Genomic DNA, 26,986 nt, shown 5'->3' with positions numbered 1-26,986 from the left:
GCCCGCTCCTTTGGACAGGTGATTTGGTCAGAGTCTCCCCTCTGCCTTGATAGGAGGAGAGGAACAGAGTGTCACACTACCTTTTATGAGGCTGAGAATTCACCCCTAGCCCCTTGAACACAAAATCTACTTTTGGCACCATACATATTTACACATGTGCAACCTCTATAAGAATCAAATGTACAGATTACATATTTTATATAGCAGATATCCCTCAAACCCCCGTAGCTGTGGGATCTTATCTCTGCTTTTCACAGAATTTTGCCTTTTTCATCAGGAACACAATGTCCTATTTATAAGCACATTTCTACAAGTGTGCGTGTTTAACATGGACATAAGTGTATAAAGTTTCATACTTCTAGAAGAAATACATTTTGTGTAAAATCACATTTTCTGCCATTTCTTTCCAGAACATGTCGCAAGATTTTTCCGCCTCTTAAAATGTGCAGCCAAAATTTAGATTCACAAATCTGTTACTTCTATATTTTACACAATGTTCACTGGCAAATTATATGTTTTTAAACAAAATGTTCTTTGTTAATATTCAGCCACAGATGGTTGTTTGGCGCCGCCTCTTTTTGTCTCCCTGCAGTTCAGGAGCAGTCTCCTCCCTGTTTGCTCTTGGCAGAGGCCATTTATGACTGCCCTCACACCTCGCATTTCCTTAGCAGCAGCTGTTCTGTTCCCTATGGCTCTGTAGACCAGGTTCTTCCCAAACCCTATAATTACCACTTTGGTGTGATTTCCTGGTGGGGGGGAAAGCTGTTATTCCAGTTTGGTAGCTTTAGCCAGGCTTAATTTAATTGTTAATTTGGTTGCATTTTTCCTTAGCTTAAAACAAACTTGTGATTTCAAAATGGCAGCTAGATTTCTCATTCAAGGTTTTAAACCATGGGATTAAAATAATTACAACATAGGTTACTCTCAGTAACAGGCCTTTTAGATTGCAAACATTTGGTTTCAGCTTATATACATGTTTAAAGTTTATTCAGGCATGCTCCTGACAGCTGTCATCTCTGCATTCCTCTTTTGCACAGAGATTTTGACATCCACAGACTGGCCACTTTTGCTGTGGAAATCCCTTTATGCTTTCAGATTTTCAGGACCTGACAAGTTCACAATGATTTCTTACCGAAATAAATTGTAGCACCCAGCAAGAATTTTGGATGTTTGAGGATGTTTTGTACCGGCATTCTGCAGTTTCAGCAACAAAGAAAAAGAGATTTAAAGCAAGATTTTGGGTTTTCATTAGCAAAACACTGCTTTTTCCTATTGTACTCCATTTCAATTGTTGTGGAGCCCAGTTGTTAGGAAGAATTCTCTTATAAGGCTAATTACCCTTACCTATAGAGCCCCCCAGCAGCTTTTCTGGATTTGAAGGGTTTATTTTTTTCTCCTGCTAAGAGTGAGACCCTTTTTCCCACTCTTAGACAGATTGCTAGTGTGTGTTTTAGGCTATCTTGTGTGCTTATGGTCCATGGGTTTTTTCTCACCCTCATAAGAATCATCTTTTTAACATGTGTGGTACACAGCACCCTCTGTGCCATACCACAGGGGTGTCGTAGCGACCCCTAAACATAGACTCCATACCCTGGGACTGACTACTGTCTCCCAGGGCATGTAAAGTCCCCATTGACTTTACTAGTCAATAATTATGAACTAAACCAATACAAACCATCTTACTATGGAAGTACTGGAAAGGGTTAAGATTTTCCCTTATGTTCATTTTCGAGGGGTTACCGTACAGTCCCTCTCTCAAAGGTTTCTGGCTGGTGGCAGTGGTTACTACCATAAATATTCAACCGCAAATATTTTCCTTTGGGATTTTCCCATTGTTCGGGGCTACCAATTTTACTGACAGCCTCTAATATACCGCTGGGTTATTTTAATATTAACTTTAATCTGCTGTTTTTTTTTTTTGCCAGAACTTTAATAATATTTCTTTCTCGTGTCTTTCTCTGAAATCCTAACCTGGGTTGGGGATCCTTTGTTCGTCCTTTTGGCGGGCTTTTTCACAGAAGTCCTCCTCTCGGCGCCACTGAGTCTGGGGTAGACAGGATGTGTGGGAGGGGGAATAGGCACCCTGGACCGGGTTGACTACGCAACCCAAGTCACACTCTGCCCTGATAGGCTGTGGGGGTTCTCCCACCAGGAGAGCCATCCCACTGTGTGAGTGACAGCTAGGCTGTATGAATGGGGGTCTTGCTGCATAAAAGCAGGGTCCTGAGGACTGGAGGACAAGACGTCGGCACTGGAACTAAGAAACCGAAGAGGAGAGAAGCTGAAGACATCTGCAACGACTGAACCACCGGTGAAGCCCTGCTGCAGATCCTCCCCACTTTTCTCCAACGACTTGAGAAGATCTTCCTCTGAAAGAGTCTTCTTCCCTTGAGTTGGTGGGGCCAACCAGTTCGCCAATCGCCTTCCAGGACCTGCGTTGGTCGACTCGCCAGTGCCCTGCACTTGGAGACCGGATAGCCAGGCACCCGTCCACCACGACCGCGATTTAAAGGAGCGTACCTTTTATTCGTTTTGGCAGCTCCGCAGCTGGTTTCATCCCTGGGCAGTGCAGTAACTCGAACCTTCTTCCACGACGAGAGCCTCTCTTCCTCTGCTGGATCTCCCGAACTGCAGGAACTGCCAGGAACTACTGCCACCGCAAGAGCCTCTTCCACTTTTAAGGTACATTGTTCCGCCAGGCCTCCCGTTTCGTTGGGTATCGCTAAAGGTGTTTTAAATCCTTTAGTTACCTACTGGGTTGGCCGCCCCTATCATCTAACATTGTCTTTCACCTTCTGCAACCGCTTTTTCAAATCATTAAACAAAGACTTGACTGCAGCTACTAGAACAGTTTGATCCTGGGCACATTGCCTTGTACCATTGACACTGGCACAGGCCTATTGACTCTGGCTAAATCTGTTACAACTGCCTTCTCCAGATTGCTTCTCACCTAGAAATGTGTTGGTGCACCTCACTCTTATAACCATCTTTTCCTTCCTTCTTTTTAAACTTGTGAAGTGCCATTTAGCTCGGTTTTCACCTCTGTATTGTATATGCTTAAGTACTGCCTTGCCTAACTTGTTCACAAGCTACTTGGGAAGAGTTACTGGTGTGTTCTAGAGTCTAAACCTGTATAACTTGTCCTTTCCCTCCCTTTTGAGAAATTGATAGAGTGCCATTTCTGCTTGGTTTTCACTGTGCTGTTTTGCTCAGTTTTCACTCTTGCTCAAACTTGTCTACAATTTAAATAGGGAGTGGTGTATACTTTTCTTGACTGATTTAACTTACTTTAATAATAGTGAATTGTGTGTGAACATCAGAGTGTGTAAAATAAATATATATATTCTTTTTGATACAAAGCTTTGTTCCATAGTGCTGTAGCCCTTATGTGTAAACCCTGAATACTGCTCATCTCCCTCTTGAGATAAGTCTGACTGCTTAGCCACAGCTACCAACTAAATCTTTGTGGTACAGACTGATACCAAAGTGGATTTTCCTGCATATACCTGTAGTCTTAATCTTCTGTAGTGCTGCCTAAGGGAACTGCACAGGATTATGCCTAACACCAGTGACATATTCCAGGAGTGAGATCTCTGTTCCACTACTGACAACATGCGTGGCAGATTGGGCAGCCATCTTTTTGTGCACTTTTCAGAGGTTTTTTCAGAGGTTTTGGTGTGCACAAGGGTTTTGCAGCCATTTTGCTATTTCTGGCACCATCATAACAAGTGCTGCAGCATAGCAGAGCAGAAGTGGGTTAAAACATCCCACAGGTTTTATCTGGCCATGACTCCGAATAGTCGTCGCAGATTCAGTGCCGTTGACCTGGTCGGGATAAAGCCACATTAGTCAGGGTGGACCAGCATGGGCATGTTAGGTAAGAGTCTTGTGGCTAAGACTTTGGCGAATATTTTGGCATCACAGTTTATTAAAGACCGGGGCCTGTATAAGGACACATCGTGGGGTAACCGTCTGGGCTTCAGAAGCACCGTTCAATGGATGAAGCTAAAGACAAGGGCAACTTGGCCATCCTGCTCTTGTTAGACCTGTTTGCTGCCTTTGACCTAGTTGACCACCAAATACTCACCAAACACCTCTCCTCGGCTGCAGCATTCTCCCAGGATGCTACCAATTGGATTCAATCCTTCCTCTCAGAGCAGAACAACCAGGGTCTTCGCCCCCTCAGGCGGCGCAGCAGCTGACCCTGCTCCGATCCAATGCGGGCCCCTCAAGGTTCCTGCATTTCCCCCACACTTTACAATATCTTCACCAAGCTCCTCTTCGACCGCCTTGACGACCTGGGAGTTACATATACTAACTATGCCGACGACACTCAGGTCCTCATTGCGCTCTTGGGATGCTATGATGAGGATGTTGCAAAGCTAAACGAGATCTATATCGAAATCCAAGCATGGATGGCAACCCACAGCCTCTGCTTAAACAATGACAAGACAGAACTGCTTATAGTCGGATCACAGGCCCGTCTCAATAAACCTGACCCCAGATACCAATCCTTTGTCATTGATGGCAATCTCATTAAAGTCTCGAAAGAAGTCAAAACACTTGGTGTGTATCTTGACTCTACTCTCTCCCTTAAAAAACAAATCAACGCTACCATCTCCCCCACAGCATATACAAATAAACTTATGAACGCCTGCAAACCTTTCCTATCTACTGACAGTCGCCTCACCTTGGACAGAGCCCTTTTACTGTCCAAATTAGACTATTGTAGCACTTTATTCCTTGGCTCTACAAACCACATCCTGAACAGATTACAAATACTCCAGAACAATGCTCTTAGATGCACCCTAAACCTCCCACGCAAAGCCCATATGTCCTCGGCCAGAAAGGAAGCCCATTGGCTACCTATCCTTGAGAGAATTAAACTCCGAGCACTGGTCATCACACACAAATGCCTTCACCGGTCAGCCCCACGATACCTCTCTGACAAATTCACAAGACAAAACTCTTCCAGACCAACTAGATCCCCATATTTACACCAACTCGTCATCCCCAGGTTCAATTTGAAAACAGCAGGTGGATCTAGTTTCCCTGTGCAAGCAGCTAAAACCTGGAATGCTCTCCCCATGACAATCAGATCTGAAACCTCGTTCTGGTCATTCCGAGCCATGGAAAAATAATGTTTCGCCTCTCAACAATAGATTGTCTACTGCACTTAGACTAATCATGTTTCCGAATATCATTATACTTATGCCTTCAACTCTCTGTTATATGTTCCCCTTCATCCTTCACCCTCATATCTCCGAATGTCGACCACTGTGTAACCAGGTCACTCATACTTCATTTGTACCGTTTCACCTATGACATTAACTGTATATACAACTATTTGTAACATTGCTGTTCCTAATTTAATGTGCCCAGTTACCCGAGGGTTCAGCTGCGCACTATAAATAAACAACCAAACCAAACCAAACCAACATGTTATTATGGCTTCTCTCACAGATACTGGTAGGGTTCCCAATTCCATTGCTTCCTCCCATACTGACAGTAGTACTGGGGCCAGTTCAGTGCTGAGCTCCTTGTACAGCTCCACTCCCAGTTCATCCGACCCGGGTGCCCTCCCACTAGCCAGTGACTTGATTGCTTCAGTGATTTCTTCCGATGTCAGGGGTTGGTCTAACGCTAGTTTATTCTCTACAGACAGTTTCGGGTGTGTTATATTGTTGAAATATTCTCTCATTTCGCTGGCCGATTTGAGATCTTGGTTAGAATATAAGTTCGAATAGAAATTAGCAAACTCTGATACCTTCCTCACTGGTGATCACGTTGCCGTCTCCCGCCACTATGCTGGAGATTGGTGCATGGTGCCGTTCGGCCTTTAACAGGTTCGCCAGGGGGCAGCCCGCTCTGTTCCCTTCGCCATATCGACGTGCTCTGAGGGGGGGTGCCATATATAGTAGTTCCCTGTTTGCTAGTTTATTGAACTCCTGTAGGTTACTGTTAATGTCCGCTAGTGTCTTTTCCTCGTGCATGGTTGTATAAAGTGATTCTAGTTCCCCCAGGCGTTTCTCTACCTCAGCTAGTTCTGTTCTAACCGACTTCAATAATCCTGTGGATTTAGAAATTGGGATCCCCCTCACCCAGACCTTAAAAGTTTCCCATAGGGTTGAGTTCTTGTCAACGGACCCCCTATTGGTTTCAATGAAGTCCTCCACTTCGATATGTAAGGCGTCTGCAACTGATGGGTCTTTGAGGATCTCAGATGGCATTCTCCACCTCCTGGCTGGGGGCTTTACATCTTGTAGGGTTATGTCCAGAGATATAGGGGAGTGATTTGAAAGGGTACGGGGATGTATCTTACAATTATCAGTCTTATTCATAAGGGAGGCAGATATGAACCAGTAATCTATAAGGGACTCAGTGTTGTGTACTGAGGAGTAGAATGAGTATTGCCTTTTTTATGGGTGCATTGTTCTCCAGGCATCCACCATGGTAATTTGTGATAGGATTTGTAGTATCGTGGTGGCTGCCCTGGTGGGAGCTCGATTTCTGGTTGTGGAGCGGTCCAGGAAGCTAACTAGAATGGTGTTAAAATCGCTCCCCACACACTATTTGCTGGTTCTCTAGGGGGCCTATTTCGTGTGTCACATTCATGTAGAAATCAGGATCGTCAACATTAGGTCCATATGCATTTACTAGCACGTTACATTCCGGAGTGCATGTTTTTCTTGTAACATAACCACCTGGGGGCGATGTCTGGTAACATAGGCCCCCACTTTCCTTGATTTAGCTCGGTTGTTGAGGCCCCGAACATTCCATGTAAGGAGATTTAACCTCTGCCCACTAGCCATCGCCCTGGCGTGTGCCATGTCTACATTGTGTTGCAGTTTCTTTCATCTCTACAATCTTTAAGCATGTGTCGTGTGTCACAGGTTTCCCCTTTTCTCACCTGTTTTCGCTGCTTGATGGAATCCTTAGGAGGAGTTTTCTTTTGTATGGTTCGGGTCTTGTACAAGCCTGCTCGGCCGTCTTCGGCTTCCAGTGTTCGTTCAGCTTCAAGTCCGGGATCGCTAGGAAACCCCAGGAAGTCCAGGAAAGGGGAAAAGATCACTCAGAGGCGGGTGCACAGGATCCGGGAGAAGGCTGAATAAGAAGGAGTGAGAATAGTAGGAAAGCAGAAGGTCCGGGAACCAGGAAACAACAGAGTTCCACGAAGGCGAATTACGGAGCGCACGTCTAGCCACAGCTAACAGTAGCGTTGAGACGCGCGGGGCCGCGGGGGTGTGGCTACTTTATAGAACGTGCTGCTTTGGACGTGAAGGCTGGTAGGCAGCGTTCTGTGCTTGCGGCCATGTTGGTAGTGTATGAGATGGAACCTTCTGAGTAACCTGGGGTTATTTAAGTTTGAGATGGGTTCCCAAGTGCGTTCACTGGGAGGATACCCTTTCCATTCCACCAGGTACTGGAGCTGACCACGTTTATATCTGGAGTCACATATTCTGGGGACGTCATATTCCAGTTGGTCATTGACAAGTACGGGAGTAGGCCTGAGGTTAGACCGAGAGGTCTGGGTGTATGGTTTCATTAGAGATGTATGAAAAACTGGGTGGATTTTCTTCCAGGAGTCTGGTAATTTAGGTCGAAAGGCCACTGGGTTGATGATTTCTTTTATAAGAAAAGGCCCATAATACCGGGGAGCCAGTTTATTTGGCTGTAGATGCCGGGGAAGCAGTTTCGAGGATAGCCATACTTTATCTCCTAGTGCGTAGGAGGGCCCTGGTCTTCTCTTTGAATCCACATAATGCTTGGTCTGAGCCCTGGCCCTTTTTAACTGTTCTTTGGCTTCTCTTTGTACATTGATGAGTGTTTCAATCCAGGAATCGACTGTAGGAACTGGTGTAGGATGTGGGAGGACAGAAGGTAGAACCGAAGGGTGGAATCCCTGGCTACAGAAAAAGGGCTGGTCTTAATAGCCGAGTGATCCGAATTATTGTAGGTGAATTCAGCCACAGGTATTAAAAGGGACCAATCGTTCTGGACCTTGGTAGTGAAACAACGAAGATACTGTTCTAAGGTCTGATTCGCACGTTCAGTAGCTCTGTTGGTTTGGGGATGATAGCCTGCGGAGAGGGCACGTTGAATCCCTAGTATCCGGCAAAGGTGTTTCCAAAACTGAGAAATGTATTGAGGCCCTCTGTCTGATATGATCTTGGAAGGGAGTCCATGAAGTCGGAAAATATGTTCCAGGTAGATTCCAGCAAGTTCTGATGAAGATGGCAGTTTCTACAGGGGGGTGAAATGAGCCATATGGGTGAACAAGTCAATAGTGACCATGATAGTCGTGTATCCCCTGGAAGGCGGCAATTCCACAACGAAGTCTGTAGCGATGAATTCCCACTGCCTTGTTGGCAGTGTAGGCTGCAGTAGGAGACCCGCCGGTCTCTTGTTATCATGTTTGTTTTGACTACAGACAGAACAGGCTTGTACGTACAGTTGTAAGTCGGTTTTCATTCTGGGCCACCAAAATTGCCTTTGTACTAGACGGAGGGTATTGGTAATGCCACGATGTCCGGAATGAAGGGTATCATGACAGAGGTTTATTATCCTTTGTTGTAGTTTTTGTGTGGGAATGACTAGAGCATTATCCTTGAACAAATATCCATCCTTGGTTCTCAGATTCCATTGATTCTTCCTTGAAATATCTCTCCAGAGTTCAGAGGACTGGGTTTCCATGCAAACTTCTTCCAGGAGGCTAATTGCTTGAGCTACAAATATCGTATGGGGAAACATCTTAGGAAATGTCCGGTCTTCAGGGGGTTCGTAGTCAGGACGTCAGGATAAGGCGTCAGCAGTTATATTCTGTATTCCAGGAACATGATGAATCTGGAACTGGTATTGGGCAAAGAAGAAGGCCCAACGGGCTTAACGGCTATTCCTACATTCCAGGGCTTGTAATACTTGAAGATTTCGATGGTCTGTGCGAACCTGGACAGGATGTTTTGCTCCCAGAAGTAAATGACACCACTCGGTGAAGGCTTTACGGATGGCTAGCAGTTCCTTTTCTAATACAGAGTAATGGGTTTCACTGGGAGTTAACGTCCGTGAAAGATAGGCCATAGGATGTTCCAGTCCGTCGTCGAATTCCTGTTTCAGAACTGCTCCAATGGCGTAGTTAGAGGCGTCTGTTTCCAAAAGGAAGGGCCGATTGATATCAGGTTGAGCCAGGATGGGGGCTTGTGTAAACTCTGTTTTCAACCGTTGGAAGGCTTCCTCCTTAGCTGTTGTCCAATGATAGGGGGCGTCTTTCTTCAACAAGGCAATAATCGGTCAGACTATTTCGCAAAAGGAAGGTATGAATTTCCTATAGAAATTAGCTAAACCCAGGAAAGACTGGATCTGTTTCACGGTGGTCAAACTTGGCCAGGATAGAATGGCTTTTACTTTGGATTGATCCATTCCAATACCTTCTGGGCTAAGGACAAATCCTAGATAGTGAACAGTAGAGACATGAAAAAGGCACTTCTCGGGTTTTGCCAGGAGCTTGTGTTCACATAGCCGTTGTAACACTGTCTTAACATGTTCTTCATGCTTGAGAGGGTCCTTAGAGAATATTAAGATGTCATCCAGATACACGATGACTAAGAGAAATAGCATATCTGAAAACACCCGATCCATAAAGCGTTGGAAGACCGCTGGGGCATTAGCAAGACCAAAGGGCATGACCAAGTATTCATAATGACCAAAGGGTGTTCTAAAGGCTGTCTTCCATTCGTCGCCTTCTCTAATACGGATCAGATGGTAGGCACCTCTGAGATCCAACTTGGTGAATATTACGGCTCCTCTTACTGCCTCCAGGATATCTGAGATCAAGGGCAACGGATAGCGATCCTTAAGGGTGCACTGATTTAGACCTCGATAATCAAGACAAGGTCTGAGCTCATTGGTGTCTTTCTTTGGAACAAAAAACAGAGAAGCCCCAGCTGGAGATTTAGATGGTCGTATGGTGCCATTTTCAAGGTTAGTATCTAGGTATTCACGGAGGGCCTTTTTCTCAGGTTCGGATAAAATGAACATCCTTCCAAAGGGAATCACAGCTGAAGGTTCGGTTTCAATAGCACAATCTTCAGGTCTAATAGGAGGTAAGGCTTGAACAATAGCAGAAGAGAACACATCAGAGTATTCCTGATAGATTTTAGGAACCCGGATGATGTTTGAGACCGTGAGTGGAGCTTGAAGGTCTGCAGAATGCCCTTCCGATGGTGTCGGAGCAGGATCCAGGAGTAGGCAATAAGACATGCAATGCTCGGAACCCAGGAACAAGTAACCTGCTGCCCAATTGAGGCATGGATTGTGTTTTTGTAGCCATGGCATTCCCAAAACCATTGGGTAATGGGCGGACTTTATGATGTCAAACTTTATCTTCTCTCGATGGTGGTTTATTGCCAGCTCAATTTCCTTGGTCCGAAGGGTTATAGGTCCTTAAAAAAGAGGTCTCCCATCAATTGCTTCTACAGGTTGCATGATATTCCAGGATTCGTAAGGAATATGGTGTTTAAGGACCCATTCTTGATCTATGAATATTCCCACAGCCCCACAGTCCACTAATGCCAGAATGGGGTAGGTTTCCTTCTTGGATGGTGATAGAAAGGCCTGTAAAATGGCCTGTAAAATTACCAAATTGTTTTGTCCAGGAGAGTTCAAGGATGGTATAGATGTGGAGCCAACATCTCTCTCCCGAAACTGTGCGCCATCTAGGATTGGGAGTTAGCGTTTCCCGAACGCCGTGGAGAGGCTATAGGACCCTCTCTCACTAAATGTTTGTCCGAGGTGCAATACATGCATAAGCCGGTATGGATTCTTCATAATCTTTCTTGGGGGGGGATATGGGTCCACGGAAGGCTCCTATTTGCATGGGTTTGGATTCGTTAGTAGGGACAGAACCACCTTCGGATTTCGAGGAAGTCTCTATTGGGTCCTTCTGGAAGGGTAACTTGGTCTTCTTTTTCTCTGCCTTCCTTTCCTGGATGTGAAAATCAATCTGTAGTGCGAGATCCATAAGGGCCTGGTATGAACTTGGACGTGCCACCCTGGCTAGTTCATCCTTGATGTCTTCGTTATCCCTCTTCGAAAGAGAGTGAAACAAGCTTCAGAGGACCAGTCCGCTTCTTTAGGCAATTGCTTGAATCGTGTTACATACGTGAGCATGTCCTGGGAGCCCTGCTGGAAATCAAGTAGACGTTCCTGACCGGTATAGAACTGTTCTGGGTGGTCAAACATGGTCTTGAGAGCTTGAATGAATCCGTTATAATCATCCAGGAGGGCATCTCCTGCATTAACTAATGGGGTGGCCCAGGTTAATGCATTCCCGGAAAGGTGCGAAATAATAAAGCCCACCTTAGCCCTGGGAGTAGAGAAATAATAGGGCTTAAAAGTAAAGTGGACCAAAAAGGAATCAAGGAATCCACAAAGGTTTTTTGCTGACCCATCGTATTTGTCTACAATGCCGCCCAATAGTAAGCTCTCCTTCGTGGCAGAGTCGCGGGATAAGACTAATTGTTTTAACGCGGCATTCTCTGCCTTTAGGTTTTGTACCTCGGTCGTTAGTTCTTGCATGCCGCGCATAAGATCTTGAATGGCCGCCTCCATGTCTGTATCGACTTTGGTCAGGTGGCGTCTCAATCTGTCACAGGTTTCCCCTTTTCTCACCTGTTTTCGCTGCTTGATGGAATCCTTAGGAGGGGTTTTCTTTCGTATGTTTCGGGTCTTGTACTAGCCCGCTCATCCGTCTTCGGCTTCCAGTGTTCATTCAGCTTCAAGTCCGGGATCGCTAGGAAACTCCAGGAAGTCCAGGAAAGGGGAAAGGAGCACTCAGAGGTGGGTGCACAGGATCCGGGAGAAGGCGGAATAAGAAGGAGTGAGAATAGTAGGAAAGCAGAAGGTCCGGGAACCAGGAAACAACAGAGTTCCGCAAAGGCGAATTACGGAGCGTACGTCTAGCCACAGCTAACAGTAGCATTGAAACGCGCGGGGCCGCGGGGGTGTGGCTACTTTATAGAACGTGCTGTATTGGACGTGAAGGCTGGTAGGCAGCGTTCTGTGCTTGCGGCCATGTTGGTAGTATAACAGAGCGTAAGCCCCAACGTGTCAGGGACCAGGAGGCCCAGAAGGGGCGTGTCCGATGGTACATGACATCGTGTGCAGCAGCGTGACCACAAGTTTTAACCAATTGGACCCTTTCAACTGAATCCCAAAATCCCAACTCCCCCCCCCCCTCCCTCTCTGCGTAGCTTACCATAGGTAGTCGGTCCCTGGTATAACATCCCCCACCCCGCATCATCTCCTCCAACTTGACAATGCTGCCCTGTAACTTCCAAAACCTTTCTCGTGGACATCCCCTGAACTAGTGGAACTTTCCTGAGGGTCAGTCGTTGCAGCCGCCTGGCTGCCCTCACCAGAGGCTCACGACCCATTTACCAAGAAACATTCGTCCGGGCCATCTGTTTTAGCATGTTTTCACTGGTGCTATAAAGGACACACCACTAGTCTTTGTCAATCCGCTAAATATTGTCTTTCCTCTCCTGTCCTTGGTCTAGCATTTTGATCGCTTACTCGGTCTCTGGGGGGCAGTGGGATGGAGACTTCCACATATGCCATGGCCTCTGCAGGATTCTCGAAGAAATGAGCTCTACCCCCGTGCTGGATTCATATTTTAGCTGGGAAGATACGGGCATATGGCACATTGTGCATTCAGAGCTGTTTCTTACCCACTTCATAAGACCTTCTCTGTGTTTGGATATTAGCTGAAAAGTCTGGATATATGTGTACTCTGTTTCCCTCGTGGTGTAGGGTTCCTTTTTTCTCTGGATAGTCGAAGGATTGTGTCTCTGTCCCTATAGTTGAGGAGGCGGGCTATTATAGTGCGAGGTGGTGCGTCTGGCTCGGTGGTGGTGCTAAGGTTTATTGGGCTCTCTCGATGAGGAAATGGTCTGAGAAGGATTCCGCTCCCAGGAGTGTTTTCAGAAGGTTTTCTACATGTCTCTCCATTGTGGCCTTGCAGTAAGACTCAGAGACCCTGACAATCTGGATATTATTCCTCCGTGATCTCGATTTGAGATCTTCGCACTTTTTCTGGGTTTTGTGGAGTTCAGATTTAAGTTGGGCTTTGTCCCGACCATGTTGAGAAATCGTATCTTCCTTCGTGCTTATCCTGTTTTCTGCCTCTGTGATGTGTATACTCTCCTTCTCTACCCGCGCCTTCAGAGACCCGATGTTTGCAACTATGTCATCCAACTTGACATTAACTGCTAGGAATCTGTTTTGCACTTATGTCGCTAGACGGTCTTCTCTGGGGTCTAGAGGGTCCTCCGCCTGGCTGTCTGATGTATGTGGTGTCATGTTGGCAGACCCGTGTGGCCGGGAGCTGGCAAAGGAGTCCATTGGGCCGTTTTTTTTGCCTCTTGTACCTTTCTTCTCGTTGCAGCCCACATGTCATTATTATCCACTTGGGAGTGGACTGTACTCCCCCACGTATTCGTATCTGGGGTACTTGTTGTTCAGGGAGGGACCGTTCTCCTCTGTATTTCCCCCGACGCAGTGTGTACTCTTCCCGCCTGTTCAAGATTGCCTTTGCTACTTTTTAGTGCGTCCTCACCCGCCAGAGCACCTCCAAATCCATATGGGTTGTTCCTCTTTAATGGTCTTGAAAGCACACCTCTGCACGCTCCGTCGTTGCGTGATTGGGCCCACAAAAGTGTAGGTGGACATATTGCGCGGGCGGCAGTGATGTCTTAGTTGGAGAGTGTCTACAATCAGTTTCTGAATGCTCGGGTATTGTATAGTTACAGCCTGCTTCCCAATGTAGCTGTTGACAGTGGGGTTAACCCAGAGTTTATGCTTGTTTAACTCGCCCTTGCAATATTTTGGGGGCTATGACAGTGGCACTGCCATGTATTCCTTTTTCCCGATTATGGCCTCCACCACGTTGTATTCCCAACCTCTCTCCTCAAGGATTGCAAGTGTTGCCTGTACCAGGTGCCTTCCCCGTATGTGTATGCTGGCAGGAGCCCCCGTGCCACGCTTCACTTACTTGGCGGGGAGATGTCTGCTCCCTCTGCGCATATCCGCCTAGACTTTGCCTGCATGGTGGAGCCGACGTGCTGCAACTGTTGCCCGATATCTTACACTGCACTGTTCTCAAGGATCAGTCTTCCACTCACTTGGTATGCAGCCGTGGGAATGTGACAGGCGCATGGAGTCCTAGTGGGACCAGGGCTGCCAGGCGTTTATGCTGTCTTGGAACCGCACGCACGGCGGTGCGTAGTGTTGTGCAGCTGTTCGCCCCCGGATTGTGTGACGGGCTTTCCCCGCCGAATGCCGGGTCTGCCGTGACGGTGTGTGGCTGCTTCTATGACGGTGGCTCAAGCTTCTGAATATCCTTCTATCCTTCGCCCTCGCAGTTTAAGGACTTGCCTCGCTCCCCCGTGAGATCGTAGACAGCGGGTATACCGGTGGGGGGGGGGGGATAGGTGGACCGCCCGCAATCCTTCCCGCTGTCTTGCAGATCCTCAGTGCTTTGTTGCGGCTGTATTGCCCTTCCCCCCACGCGGCCTTTCTCTGGTCTCCGCCCCCTGGCTCACCGTGTGCATTTCATGGAGCTGCTAGGTGGCAGTGCTCGAGCCTTTGGGTCGCTCCAAGTTTCAGGCCGGGTTTCTCCACGATCTTTTAACGTATGTGTCTGGTTTTTTCAGGACCTGCCCTTCAGACCTTCCTGTTTCAGATTTCCACCATATATAGTGTCCGGGACGGCCCTGGAAGGATTACTGTTGGTCAGGATTTTCCTCGGGCCAGAGCTCTCTCTTCAGGCAGCCATTCGTGATGTGCGCAACAGCGCCCCCCAAGCACACCTCTCTTCTAAAGTCCCAGGGACTCATCTCTTCCTCACTGGAGCACTCCCCTCTTCTGAGGTTCAAGGGCCCTTCTTCCCCTCACTGGAGCACACCCCTTTTCTACGGTTTAAGGGGTTCTTCTCCCACTAACTGGAGCACACTCCTCTGAGCTTCAAGAGGCACTTGTCCCTGATTCTGGAATACATCGTTTGAACCCAAGAAAAGAGATATTTTCCCCCTCACTGTAGCGCACCCCTCTTCTCGGCTCAAGGGGATACCCTTCTCTGGTGCTCTCCAGTTTTCTCAACAAACTCCTCTCCTTAGCTCCCAGTTCAGAGACATTCTGTGGATCTTAGCCTCAGTTTTAAAGCCCTTGCCAGACTCCCTTTGTCTGAGTCAAACTTTCAAATTGATTGACTAATTGGCATCCTGTTCCAAGCCATGGTAGGAAATCTTTAAAAGTCTTGTCTGCCATTTTGGATTTATTTCAGTTTGTTTCCAGTGCAGGAGCTGGTGTTTGCCTGCTGCTATGCTCATATCTTACCCCTGGTCTCTCCCTCCTACACAGAAGTTCATTTTACAGGTTCTTTTTGTTGAAGGAGGAAGTATTTATCTCCTTGAGGGCTGCAGGTATGGGAGAAAACTATTCTTCACAAGCACTGCTGCTGACAGGTGGGATTGGGCTAAGTTAGTATTTTTCCTTTGAGGATCTTGCAGCTGTTTACTAAGGGGTCTCTTGGATGTGCTAGTGTTTCCCCATAACATATATTTTTCTGAATCCCTCAAAGATATTTCGGAATCTGCTTCAGATTTGTAAACCTAATGCATTTTGGGATATGTAGTCCTGAATAATCTGTTTCTTTGAGAGCTGATAGTTAACGAGTTGCTCTCTCAGGGGTATCATTAATAATTAATGGATGGTCCTGTTAGTCTAACTTTGAGGCGAACTGGCGCTGTATTCAATGTTGGCAGTGTGGCTTTGTCACATTGGATGGTTCTCTTTTTCTGACCCAGCAGCTCACACTATCCCTTTTAGTTGACTAGTGTATATAACCCAGAACAAAGTACTATACCATCTACCAGTCTCTGCATCCTTTTTGGTCACTGCTGTCTTTTATGTCACAGATTTGAGGAGAGAATGAAAGGAGGAACAGGAGGTGTGAATATGATCAGAGGAGGGGGTGAAAGAAGGAGCAGAGAAGCGGGAGAATGGAATACGATCTGAGGAGGAGGAGGTGGTGGTGAAAGTGGCTCATTAGCAGGAGGAGGGAATAGAATCTAGGGAGGAGGAGGTGGTAAAAGATGAGGAGCAGCATAAGGAGGAACAAATATTGGGGAAGAAGATTGGGATGGGAAAAGCAACAGGAAGGTTCCAGCAGGCCAAGTCAAATATAGGCAGGACCAGAAGTTGGGAGGAAGAGGAGCAAGACATAAGCAAGGAAGCTAGAAGAACAGTCAGGGTGACTAAGGTGGTTCAGTCCCACAGTTTGTACGAGGAGGAGAACTGACCCTAGACCCTAGAGTGAAGTGAAGGGCTTGGAAGCAGAGGGAACTGCTCCTGGATCCATCATTACTCTGACAAATTATATCGATAGCAACAGTTTATCAACCTAACACACCGGCTACCCCAGAGATGTTTGGTAGAACAGGAATGGGCAACTGGGTTTGGGAACCTTTGGGAAACCCAGAATGGACTGATAAACTTTCAATTGTTTGGGAACCCCTGAGAAACCCACAATGCATTTGGGAGATTTGTTATCAGACCTAGTCCTTTTTTGTTTCATCGTTAACCTGTTTGTTTTTGCTTTTCACCTCATTTGTTTAATTCCTGGATGAATTAATGCCTGTTAACTATCCACCCTGCATTCAGTCTTTTTGTGCACCCAGCGTGGGCCTCTGTGGTGTCAGGAGTGGGATGCACCAAGACTTCTCATGGAAGTCAACCTCATCCCTAAATTGAGACTGGTGCACAGCACACCCATGGCTCTTTTACCCATCCAAACCACCCCAGGCTTAATAGGATAGGACTTGCATAATATGACACAGTGGGGATAGGCCCAAGAGGTTTGCCTTTATCTCCACAAGTTTGAAGGTCATGCTACCCCTATGGCCCCACATGCCAGCAGCCCTCGCCCCCTCAACAAGACTGCTACCTCAGTGACCCTATAAACCTAATGTTTCTGACAATGCAATGAACATTCTAGCTACATTTTTTAGTATTTTTTCGCCATGTAAGTATTCATATACTAGGCACTACGTGTAAAGCCCCTTATGCACAGTGGATGGCAGTGAAATTAGCTGTTTATCCCATGAACGTTACTAATGTGCTATTTGTAAGTACAACAGCATACATAGTTTTTCTGAAAAAAACAACAGTTGGTTAAATGAATATTGAACTTGCAGACTACACCATAATATTTTGAAATGCATTATTTCCATCTCGCACAATATACATTAGAGAAAATAATTTAAATAATGGTGTGTTTTGCTTTGTTATCACTAAACTAGTCTCTGCTGTCCTTTTAATCATTTAGGATTCAACCAGGCCAATGTTGTGATTGTGCACAAATCTCTGGCTGAGGACTTTGAAAAATTCTGCCATGCAAACAGTGGCCCGTTGCCTTTACTATACCGAAGTGCGCCTGGGGAATGGAAGAGCCCCCCACTTAGCAATGACTCTGACATACGGTGAGTACTCAAGCTTTACCTTCCTTTCACTGAACAGTGACCCTGGTATATGGTGAGTACTCCAGCTTTACCTTTCTTTCGCTGAGCAGTGACTCTGATATACGGTGAGTACTCAAGCGTCACCTTCCTTTTATTGAGCAATGGTAAGCACCCGAGCTACACTTTTCTTCCACCAACAGCGACTCTGCTGCACTGCAATATCTGAGCTGCATATTCCTTCCAGGGAGCAGGGACTCTTATGTACAGTAAGCACTCAAGCTGCACCTTCCTTCTACGAAGCATTAACTCTGAGATAAAGTAAGCTGCTGAATGGCTCCTTTAACTGAGCAACTGAAAGGACTCAATCTGCTCCTTCCATCAACAGAACAGTGGCTAAGCTGAACTACTACCAAACTAACTGCACCTTTCTTGCACTGAGCAGCAACTCAGATTTGCAGTAAGTGCTTGCCTTGCAACTTCCTTCCACTTTGCAGTGACCTAGATATCCTGTATGCTCTTGAACTGTGCCTTCTGTGAGGGGTCAGCAATGTGAGACACACAACCGTGTTTAGTTTTCTCAAGATTTGACATTTTATTTCAAACAAAATTATAAACTAAACCCTAACTAAATCTACTCCCCCTGGGTATTCCCTACCTAGTCTAGGATCTAAGGGAAAACCTCCTAGCATTCACAAAACGAACCCTCACACTAAACGACATAAACATTCAAAGCAACATAAAACAGCATAAATGAAAGGCTAAAAGGTTACCAAACAACCAGTGTCTTGGATGACTTCTACTTGTCCTGGGCAGATCTAGCTCCCCCAGGAATGTCCTAAAGTCAATATCTTCCAAGCAAAAAAAAAGTCTTGAAAGGTTCCAAAGAAACAAAGGTTCACGCAAATCAAAATCCTCTGGTAACAGTTCCTTGTTCGCTTGATGAAAGATTCCCTTTCCAAGTTCCACAAAAAAAACAGCACTAGTGGGGTTCCTGGATAAACTCCCTTCTAAGAAAAGATGGACAAAGTTGAAGACAAAATTACTTCTTTTGTTGAACATCAACTCTTCTGCTTACAACTTCTGTAGCAACTTTACATACAGTTTGTTGGCATGCTTCTGCTTTCGGTTTGCTCTCTCTCAGGCACTCCCTTCACCTAATGATAGTGTTCGAGCAGACTCCCTTACTTCAGCTTCCGCTACATTTAGCTGCTACAGTTCTGCCAAGAATGTTGACAACTACAGTTCTACTTCTGCTACTGCAACTTAACATTTTAGGCAACTTCCACAGGACTTTGACCTCTACAGGTTGGCAAGGCACTCTTCTCTTGTATGGTAGGAAAGTGCAGCCTCTTTGCCTTTCCTTCTGTCTTGCAGCTACCACATAATTTAGCTTCCAGACTATTTCTTCTCCACTGGAATAGTCTCAGCTCTACAGATTGTAAATATCAACTTTTGAACAAGTATCCAGCTCCCTTCCCCAGCTTCATATGATATGATATGATATTTTATTTATAACGCGCCTATACAGAAGTGTTACAAGGTGTGACGAGGCAGGGAGGGGAACAAGACAACGATCTTACTAGGCCCAATGACATTGACATTGCACACGTGCAGGGGAGAGTGAAGGGGAGAAGTGCCAGGGGAAAGGGAGGAGGAGCAAGTGCAGGACATAGGATCAAACATCAAAAACAAGAAGTGTGGCCAGCAGGTGGCAGTGCAGGGTTAAGTGCAGAAAATCAAGTGATAGATAAGTGCAAGTAGGGGGGGTTGTAGGGTTGCAGATACAGCCCCAAGTGCAGAGTTGCCAGTGGCAGTGCAGGTGTGCAGCTGCGAGGGCAGGAACCTGGGCCCTTTAGTTCAGAGGGGAGCCTGGTAAACCAGTGCAGTACCAGACAGAAGATCAGCAAGGTAGTGGAAGAGAGAAGGCAGAAGCAAAGAGGAAAGTCTTAAGCTGCTTCCGGAACCGGAGATGGTTCTGCTCAAGTTTCAGAGAGGCAGGGAGGCTGTTCCAGAGAAAGGCACCAGCTGAAGAGAGAGATCTGCCCCAACTCGTTGCTTGGAAAAGCGACTGACCCTGAGAGAGTTGGAGGTGGAGGAGCGAAGTGGTCGATAAGGGAGATAGCTGGAGATATTTTGGTCCCAGGCCCCAGAATTCCTTGTGGACAATGCAAATGGTCTTGAACTTGATCCTTGCAGCCACTGGGAGCCAATGGAGAGATTTCAGTGCTGGAGAGATGTGATTCCTGGGCTTGAGGCCATGGACAGGTCTCGCTGTCCTGTTCTGGATGAGGTGCAGAGTACGGAGAGTAGAGGCAGGCTGATCTAAAAAGAGGCTGTTACAGGAGTCAGGCCTAGAGAGAACCAGAGTGCTAGATACAGTGAGCTTCTGGGGGAAGGAGAGGAAAGGAAGAATACCTCGGAGGAGGTACAGTTGGTAGTTTGACTTCTTAGAGACGTCGGAAATATGTGGAGAGATGGAGATGGAGCAGTCAAAGATAACCCTGAGGTTCTTAGCCTCAGAGGCGGGAGCAGGAAGAGGGCCAAGGGAGGCCGGCCAGAGAGTGGCAGGAAAGAGGGGTGCAGGTGTGCCGTTGAGGAGGATCTTTATCTTGCTTGCATTCAGACAGAGATCATTGGCTGTGCACCACTACTGGAAAGCAGTAAGACAATCTGGGATGAGAGAAAGAGAAGAGGCGGCAGAGGGGAGCCTGAAAGCGAGCTGGGTGTCATCCGCATAGCACTGGAAGTTGGAGCAGAGAGCGGCAATGCGGTGGGCAAGAGGTGCCAGGTATTGGTTGAACAACCAGGGAGAAAAGTTAGACCCCTGGGGAACACTGCAGGTCGAGAGAGAGATAGAGGAGAGGAAGGACCCAAGTTGGACCTGGGAGGGTCGGTCAGAGAGGAAAGAAGTCAGCCAGGCCAGAGCCTGATCAGTGATACCCAGGTTATCACTGAGCCGGTTGAGCAGAATGGCATGGTTGACAGTGCCAAAGGCAGAAGAGAGATCAGGTAGGATGAGGACAGAGAGGAGATTAGAATCAAGGTTAGAGAGCAAGTCTTTGCGGATGTTCAGGAGAGCAGTTTCTGTGCTTCTGGATGCTCTGAAGCTAGACTGATGGTCATGGAGACAACCAACAGATTCAGTGTGAAGATTAAGCTGGGAGATGGCCAGCTTTTCCAGAAGTTTGCCCTGGAAAGGAGTGATAGAGATTGGGCTATAGTTAGCCAGAAGGGAGGGGTCGGCTGAGGGTTTCTTAAGAAGAGGGTGCACAAGAGAGTGCTTCAGGGGAGAGGGGAAGGTCCCAGAGGCAAAAGAGTGGTTGCAGAAGTCATCCAGGGCTGGGGATAGGGTGTCAATGTGGTCCTTGATGGTTTTGGAAGAACAGGCAAGAACCTGTTTTGATGAGGTGTTCATAGATCAGACTTTGTCAGGGAAGAAGAGAGGGAAGGCAGAGAAGGGAGGGGGGGTGGCCGCAGGGGGGCCGGAGGAAGAGGAGAGACTGGAGGGTGAAGCAGGGGAAGCTGAGAGGGTGGAAAGGATGTCCTGGGTTTTATATAGAAGTCATAAGCCAGTGCCGAACAGAGGACCTGGGAAGGGACAGGAGAGGTAGACACTACGGCAGGATTGGCCAGCTCCTTATAGATTTTAAAGAGTTGGGCCGAATTGTTAGCTGCCGCAGAAATGCGGACTTGGATGTGTGCTCTCTTCATAGTGAGGACAGAGAGTCAGTATTGCCTATGGAGCAGGCAGCAGTGCAGTTTGACAAGTGGATGAACAAGATGCCAACCATTTCCTCTCAGCCACCCTACACTTGTGTTTAAGGGTGACAAGGTCTGAGTCATACCAGGAGTTATACGTGATTTTGGGCTTCATGCAGATCCTCATAACAGGGGCAAGTAGATTGAGAGTATCGGAGATAGCAGAGTGGAGCATGGAAAGGGCTGTGTCAGCGTGTGAATCAGCCAGAGGTGCAGGAGGGGGAGAGAATGAAGCGGTGAAAGCCTTCACTGACACACGCTTCATGGGACGAATGACTGAGAAGGTTGGTGGAAGTGTGGAGGTAGGTTTGGCTTGAGGGGTAGAGAGAGAGAGAAAGATGAGAGGAGAAAGTGGTCACTCAAGGAGAGAGGAGTGGTGAGAGGGTTAGAGAGGGGGAGGTCTGAGGAGATCAGAACATCAAGCGTGTACCCTGCGGAGTGAGTCTGGCCAGAGGGAAGAATGGAGAGAGAGAGAGAGAGAGAGAGAGAGAGAGAGAGAGCGAATCGCAGAGGTCGCGAAAGAGTCCTGTGGTGGAACAGGGAGCAACTAGGTGGATGTTGAAGTATCCAAGGAGGAGAAGTTGAGTGGTAGATGCCAGGAGGGAGGAAGAGAGGTTCGCCCACTCAGAGAGGAAGAGGGGGATCTGACTAGGTGGCCAGTAGATAGTAGCCACAGTGAGAGAGGGTCCAGGTGAGAGAGAGAGCCTACAGACCAGGCATTCAAGGGAGTAGGTCTGCATAGGAATGATGGAGGCAGGAATTCACTCTGGAAAGATCAAGGCTACACCCCCACCAGACTGGTTGGGTCTGGGCGAAGAGAGGATCTTGTAGCCATCAGGAAGGAGTGTGTCAAAGCTCGTGACAGAGCTGACTGTAAATCGTGTCTCTGTGAGACCGAGGACATCAATGTCTAGTTCCTCCAGGAGACGGCAGATGTCAGAGGAGTGTTTGATGGCTGAGTGAGAGTCAAGAGTGGCGAGGTGGAGAAGGTAGATTTCTGGGGAGGGGTACAAATTGGAGGTACACCCTGTGGAGGTGTAGAAGGAGCCTGGTGGAGGGCAGAGGAGGTAGCCGGAGAGGGCAAGGTAGCCGAGGGGGAGGAAGAGGGTGCCAGACTAGTGACAGTGGGTGGAGGCAAGGAAGCCGAGGAAAGGAGAGAAGGGATAGTAGGGATAGCTGGGGAGGAAAGGAAATTGTTAAGGTGCGGGAAGCATCTATCAGAGGAGGAGGTTGGCCTGAGGGCCTTTTACCAAGACAGTGCCATTGATTTAAACATTAATGATGACCTTAGAGGAGTGGAAGGAAACGAGGAGGGCCTCCCACTGGGTGCCACCATTAATGTGAGAGGAGGAGTAAGGAGAGAGCACAGAGACATATGAAGAGTCCATAGGTCTTGCGAAGGAACGACAAAGATGATGCTGGTGAGGGTCTGTCTGGAGGAAGCGCTGATGTAGATATCAGCGAAAGGGGGGGGGGCTGGATTTGAGACCAGGATATCCTTTTTGAACTTTTCCTTCCAGACTTGGTGAGAAGGGAAGGGTAGTTGATAGAGAAACTGTTGGAGAAGATAGGAGAAACAGAGAGCACCCTAGGTGAAGAGGGGGGATGGAGAGAGAGAGAGAGGGAGGTGGGGTGGGGAATGAGAGAAGAGAGGAGAGTGGGCTGGAGACACTAGGGGGGGAACATTGTGGGGGTGCCAGCAGAAGAGACAGAACTTGATGAACAGCAAGCCAGATGAAAACACAATGGTCACTGGGCGCAGCTAAATTCAAGAATAGCAAGGAAACGCAGTGGTCAATGGGCACAGCTAAATTAAAAAATATCAAGGCAGATGAAACAAAGTGGTCAATGGGGCACAGCTAAATTCAAAAATATTAAGGCAGATGAAACACAGTGGTCAATAGGGCACAGCTAACTTCAAAAATAGAAAGGCAGATGAAACACAGTGGTCAATGTGGAACAGCTAAATTCAAAAATATTAAGGCAGATGAAACACAGTGGTCAATGTGTACAGCTAAATTCAGACACAGCAAGGCAAATGAAAACAAAGTGGTCACTGGGCGCAGCTAAATAAAAAAAACGGATGAAAACCCAATGCAGACAGAGTGAGGGAGGGAAAGTCTGAGTTGTTGGAAGTGATTTTGTGACTGACCCACAAGGAAGTGAAGTGTCACGAAAATTTCAGTGGGCACCGATAGACTGCAGGATCAGATCGCTTCCCAGGTCATCAGTGAGATGTGGGAGGCCGTCCAGATAGCGAACAGGGAGCAGACAGGGCCTTCGCTTCGGGCCTTAGCGACAGGGGCCGGCTCCCGCCTCCCGGTTGCTGGGATTGGATGAAAAGATCCAGGCCAGCCAATCAGAAAGGGGGCAGGCTACAGCAGAAGGGCACAGCTTGTGAACACAGTGGGAGTGGTCATTTTAGCAAGGCCTTCAGGATTAGGGCCAAGTAGAACGTTGCAGTGATTCTGGAGAGTAGAGGGTGAATATCCAGTTATTTCCTGTGAGGTGTTGCAGACATCAAGGAATGTACTCTTAACAAATTGGCGTTTGCATTCCAATTGTGTATTTTCTTTTGCAATCGCGCCACGGTGCATGTAGAAAAAACAAGTTTACCCCATGAAGAAAAAAGCAGCCTTGAGTGGCAGTGGGAAGCGGGATGCAGGACTGGCAGCGCAGTAGGCAGTAAGACTTTGTTCTGCTATAGAGAGACTGGAAAGAAGTACTCCACCTGGGCTTCGTTTTGGGCCTTAGTGAGACAGGCCTGCTCCCGCCTCTCCGTTTTCTCCCCAGTAGTTGCTCCCAAAGCTGTAGTGCCACTCATTAAGCCTTGGATAACCTTGTCACCCTTATACTAGAGGAGTCTGGGTTAACAACAGCTTCAGCGACTCTAAAAGGATGGTATGTTGTTCTTAAATGAGCTGGATTCACTTTAACAGGGTTTGGCCTGTTGGCTTGGGTAACACTTGTTCTATATTCTGCTGCAGCCACTTCTACAACTTCTACTTTATTGTTCAGGATGTTACAAGATGAAAGTCTCTTAATGGAAACGAAATTAAGCACACACGATTTTGTTTAAACCTTGAACTGCCACTTCAAAGATGCGCGTTGTCACCTTTCGGTCAGCTTTACGCTTATTGTATTGGGGAAACACTGTTTCATGCGCGACCTGTTCGAACATTACATTGGGCTTGTAACATATTGAAAGCGTCCTTTTGAATTGATTTTGTCCTCCCACGTACTCAGCATCTTTAGATATCTTCCTCTCCAGCATCAGCTACTTCGGCAAAGAAATGTTAGCAGAGTGCTGTGCGTCGATGCAGTCGACTCACTGTCTCTTGCAGGCCTCCGTCTCGAGGTCGACGTCATCACTGGTACATAGAACACCCGCAGCGGCCGTTAGCTTCAGTTCCATTTTTCCGTGATAACTAACGCTTTGAGAACTACGGCGCAGTTTGGTTTCAGTGAAAACTGCTACATACTTGAAAAACGATGGCCTCATCATTGACACCATCAACGCCGAAGTCCGAGTTAAAAAAAATGCCACGATAGCAGCGCCAAGATGTCTCTCACGGATCCTCATCGGGTGTATCTGTGGTGCCTAGGCATGGAGCATAAAACGACAGATTGTGGGTCCTGTCGGTTCATGACTGGTAAAGCTTTGAAAGACCGAAAAGGGAAATTAGCGGCGGGTAGGCCCCCACAAAATTCCCTCGACGACAGTCAAAAAAGTGCTAGTCTCACGAGTCAAGAGGTGATGCTCCTCAACAGAAAAGATCCAAAAGTCCTGGAGTGGGTCACATCACGATTCATCTTCATCCAACAAGATGAAGAAAAGGCATTATAGATCACCTTCCACATCCTCTGATTCCTCGCCTGAGAAGAATATAACCTGTCTGACCAATTTGTCGACTCCTGCTGAGTGGGAGGCATTCAGATAGGAAGGAAAAGTTGTTGAACATTTTAGAGAACGAGGCCCGACCCCCTCGGAAGAGAAAACTAAAAGCCATGCTCCTGTTGCGCTGTTAAAAGCCAACCTGGAAAGGGCTAAGGCTAAAACCTGTGCGCCTTTGAGCCCGGGGCATAGGCCAGAAACCCCAAGAAAATCTTTTGAGGTCTCGACTCGACGAGAAATCGTCAAAGACTCTATTGATCGAGTCTGGGTTCGAGCCCCTTGAGGGCTTTGCCGACACCAAAGCCATTGAAATATCTGTGTCAAACCCATTTGACGCCACTGGTGTTGAAACTATCAACACCATCAGGTTCAAAACCATCAACGCCTTTACCCACTAAACCTACAATACTACCTAAGGATGTTGAAAATTCATATAAACCTTTGCCTAGGAAGGACTCTTTCAAATCTTTGTCTTCCATTTATGAAGAACACAAACCTTCAGACCAAGATAATCCTCCATTTGGTTTGGAGTTTGGCACACCTAACGTCTCAAAGGCCCTTATCTCTGAAGAGTCCAGGTTAAAGGACTTGTATGAAAACCTTCAATCGGCAAGTGGCATAGACACCTCACCAGAATTTGAGTTTAACAAACCGGACCCAGCAGTCCACGCAGATACCTTTTACAGGGAGCTTATGACCAGAGTAATAGTTTTTAGGATGGGGCAGGCCTGCGCCTCCACTCGAGCAAGATGACCTGATGGACATATTTAATAAGGGTCCTCAGAAGGATCTGGTGCTTCCTTTTCATATCGCCCTACAAAAAAGGGTAAAGGCAAATTGGGAAACCCCAGAGACAAGACCAGCAGTGAATAAGAACCTCACCAGAAAGTACAGGCCTTTGAGTAGCGATTCTGACTATTTATCAAAACATCCTACACCAGAAAGACTGGTAGTTCAGGCAGCGGCATCCATTAAACAAGCGGCTTATCGAACCATACCGCTAGACAGGGATGATAAGTGTTTTGACGCCTGGGCTAAGAAAATGTTTTCTACCGGGAGCATGGCTCTTAAATCTGGAAATGTCACTTGCCCCTTAGCTAAATGTATATTCAACCTGTGGGACTGTATAGCCATGTCGGCTGAGCATATTCCCGAAGCGGAAGAAGAGACGGCTTCCTGAATATTGTAAGAGATGGAAAGGAGGCTATGTGTGAGTCTCTTCAATCTGGACTGGACTGCTGATAGCATCAGCAGAGCCATGGCGGTGAGCGCTGTGATACGCAGGTTTGACGAAAGCCTAGAGAAGCTGCAGACCTCCGAGGCGGCAAGCAAATCCCATGGGGCCGCTGTCAGACAGCCACAACCATCTCACCCCAGTGAATCATCTTGAAGGGATAGGTCCTTCCACTTCTACTCCTCAAAGTTCTGTACTTCTACTCAGTTGGAAGAGCGGGAGGACTGGCTAGTCAAAGGGGCCAAAGAAGATTCCCTCATGGTAAATGAGGAAGGGGTGCCATGTCCGCCCAAGCAACGGCTACCTTAGCATCAGCCGCTGCTTCAGCCACCTCAAAACCTCTCTGAGGCCTTAATCCACAAGGCCCTGGTGGGAGGCAGACTCTCACAGCATATGCAAGAATGGCAAGGCATTATTTCAGATGCGTTGGCATTGGAAACAGTAGCCCAGGGTTACTGCCTCCTCTTTTTAATAAGGCCTCAGGACCATCCACTGGAGAGCCACTCGTTCCGGATCCGTTCTTTGTGCAGGAAATGTTGAGCCTGCTAGAGAAAGGTGCTATAGAAACAGTACCTGTAACGGAGA

At 47.3% G+C, this 26,986-nt stretch overlaps 1 protein-coding gene across 5 annotated transcripts in view; it reads left to right on the top strand.

Moving 5' to 3' along the window:
- DGLUCY (D-glutamate cyclase) overlaps window positions 1-26,986 on the top strand; it is an 847,613-nt gene that overhangs the window by 162,173 nt on the left and 658,454 nt on the right. For all 5 annotated transcript variants that reach the window (XM_069637445.1, XM_069637447.1, XM_069637446.1 and 2 more), the window contains exon 3: window positions 17,381-17,534. In XM_069637445.1, the coding sequence (XP_069493546.1) occupies window positions 17,381-17,534 (154 nt within the window). The remainder of the gene's footprint in view (window positions 1-17,380; window positions 17,535-26,986) is intronic.

This window comes from Ambystoma mexicanum, chromosome 14 (assembly GCF_040938575.1).
Source record: "Ambystoma mexicanum isolate Mex_15411 chromosome 14, UKY_AmexF1_1, whole genome shotgun sequence".
Taxonomy (NCBI): Eukaryota; Metazoa; Chordata; class Amphibia; order Caudata; family Ambystomatidae; genus Ambystoma; species Ambystoma mexicanum.
This window is presented reverse-complemented; position numbering and strand designations above follow the sequence as displayed.